This window comes from Gossypium arboreum, chromosome 11, assembly GCF_025698485.1.
Source record: "Gossypium arboreum isolate Shixiya-1 chromosome 11, ASM2569848v2, whole genome shotgun sequence".
In the NCBI taxonomy this organism is placed as follows: Eukaryota; Viridiplantae; Streptophyta; class Magnoliopsida; order Malvales; family Malvaceae; genus Gossypium; species Gossypium arboreum.
The window spans coordinates 58,225,198-58,226,622 of NC_069080.1; the positions used below are offsets into that span (position 1 = coordinate 58,225,198).

The 1,425-nt window shown below is 43.4% G+C and overlaps 1 protein-coding gene across 1 annotated transcript; it reads right to left on the reverse strand.

Annotated features, from left to right (window-relative positions):
- Nucleotides 1-333: 333 nt before the first annotated feature.
- LOC108485042 (uncharacterized) lies at nucleotides 334-1,046 on the reverse strand. Its single transcript, XM_017788902.1, has 3 exons — nucleotides 1,001-1,046; nucleotides 851-913; nucleotides 334-800 (listed from the first exon to the last, which is right to left on the reverse strand). The coding sequence occupies exons 1-3, from the start codon at nucleotides 1,044-1,046 to the stop codon at nucleotides 334-336; spliced, it is 576 nt and encodes a 191-aa protein (XP_017644391.1).
- Nucleotides 1,047-1,425: the final 379 nt, after the last annotated feature.

The following is a 1,425-nucleotide window of genomic DNA, read 5'->3' on the forward strand; positions in this document are numbered from 1 at the left end:
TTACCACCCCTAGCCAATCCATGGCCCCTAGGTGGCTACTGGTACCCTCTAAGGCTGTACAAAACTAGGTCCCAAAGCTTGCATTTGATCTACCCTCTGTGGACACTCTCTAATACGATGCTCCAAAGACCCACACCCCAGACAAGCCCCTATCCTTCTTCAACACTCGCCCAGATGGCGCCTACCACAATCCCCACAAGGCTGAATCCCAGTAGGAGCAACAGGAACCCCCATTCTAATCGGCACATCAAGTCTAGCCTTTTCTTTAGGCCTCTGAACAGAACTAGAGGGCTTCGAATCCCTCTTATTCTTGCCTCTCTCATGGTCTCTATTCTAACGCTCTACATGCTTAACCTTTTCGGCGATCTTCGCCTTATCAACTAGAACCGCAAACTCTCGCTCCCTTTGTAAAGAAATCAAAACCCGTAAATTATCCCTCAAGCCATCCTCAAAGTGAACACACTTCTCATACTCAGACGCCACCATACCTCGAGCATAGCGGCTCAACCTCAGCACCACAGATCTATCACCTTGCGTGAGATTCATGAACTCACGCCTACGAGCATCCACATAGCTCGCACCCACATATTTCCCCTGAAAAGCAGTCTTGAAGAAGTTCCAGTTCAGACGATCAGGCTGAGTACCCTTCTCAACTAACAACCACCACTGATATGCCTTATCCCAAAGCAAAGAGATTGCACCTTTAAGTCTCTGCTTGGGAGTACAGTCTATACTATTCATAATCCTCTCAGTGGCCTCCAGCCAATACTCGGCCATAGTAGGGATAACTCCAGTGACACCTTAAACAACTCAACACCATTAGAATAGAGTAGTTCAGTTACCGACCCACAGCCTTCAGACCTAGAATAAGGTCTAGCGACCCTCTCCAATATCCTCAACATGGCCTGGGACTCTGCGTCATCCCCAGCTAATTAGCTGTGAAACCCAGTCTCAGTAGCAGGCGAAATCGGTGTCTCACTCGTATCTAAGCTTGGCATACTGCCCAAAGAAGAAGACTCAGCTGAGCCCCCTACGGCCTCTACCATAGTCACGAATACTATGTCTATGAGTTCCACAAGCGCTCATAAATTTTAAATTTTTATCTTCATTATAAAGTTTTATGCATCAGTTCCAGTATTTATTAGCAGATGTTTTATGCATAACTTATTAGAAGTTTAGAGATGTTTTTAGAAATTTTACTCTCTAATTATTTCAGTACTTTTAGAAAGTACTAACTACAGTGTTTTTAAAATATACTATCTAAGTTTCAGAAATACTTACAGGATCGGCACTAGAGACTCGATATACCACATGCTTTCTCAACATTATTCCAATTATTTAAAAATCAGTTCTTTTTGAAACATAATTTTGGAACCCAAAATTCACAGCCAAGTTTTGCAACCTGACTCTGATACCACTAAATAT

Excerpts from the sequence above, each read along its gene's own strand:
- LOC108485042 (XM_017788902.1), bottom strand. The coding sequence starts at position 1,046 with ATGGTAGAGGCCGTAGGGGGCTCAGCTGAGTCTTCTTCTTTGGGCA. Across the intron at positions 914-1,000 it reads TGAGTCTTCTTCTTTGGGCA|AGTCCCAGGCCATGTTGAGG; the intron begins GTATGCCAAGCT and ends GGGATGACGCAG. Across the intron at positions 801-850 it reads TTATTCTAGGTCTGAAGGCT|GTGTCACTGGAGTTATCCCT; the intron begins GTGGGTCGGTAA and ends GAGTTGTTTAAG.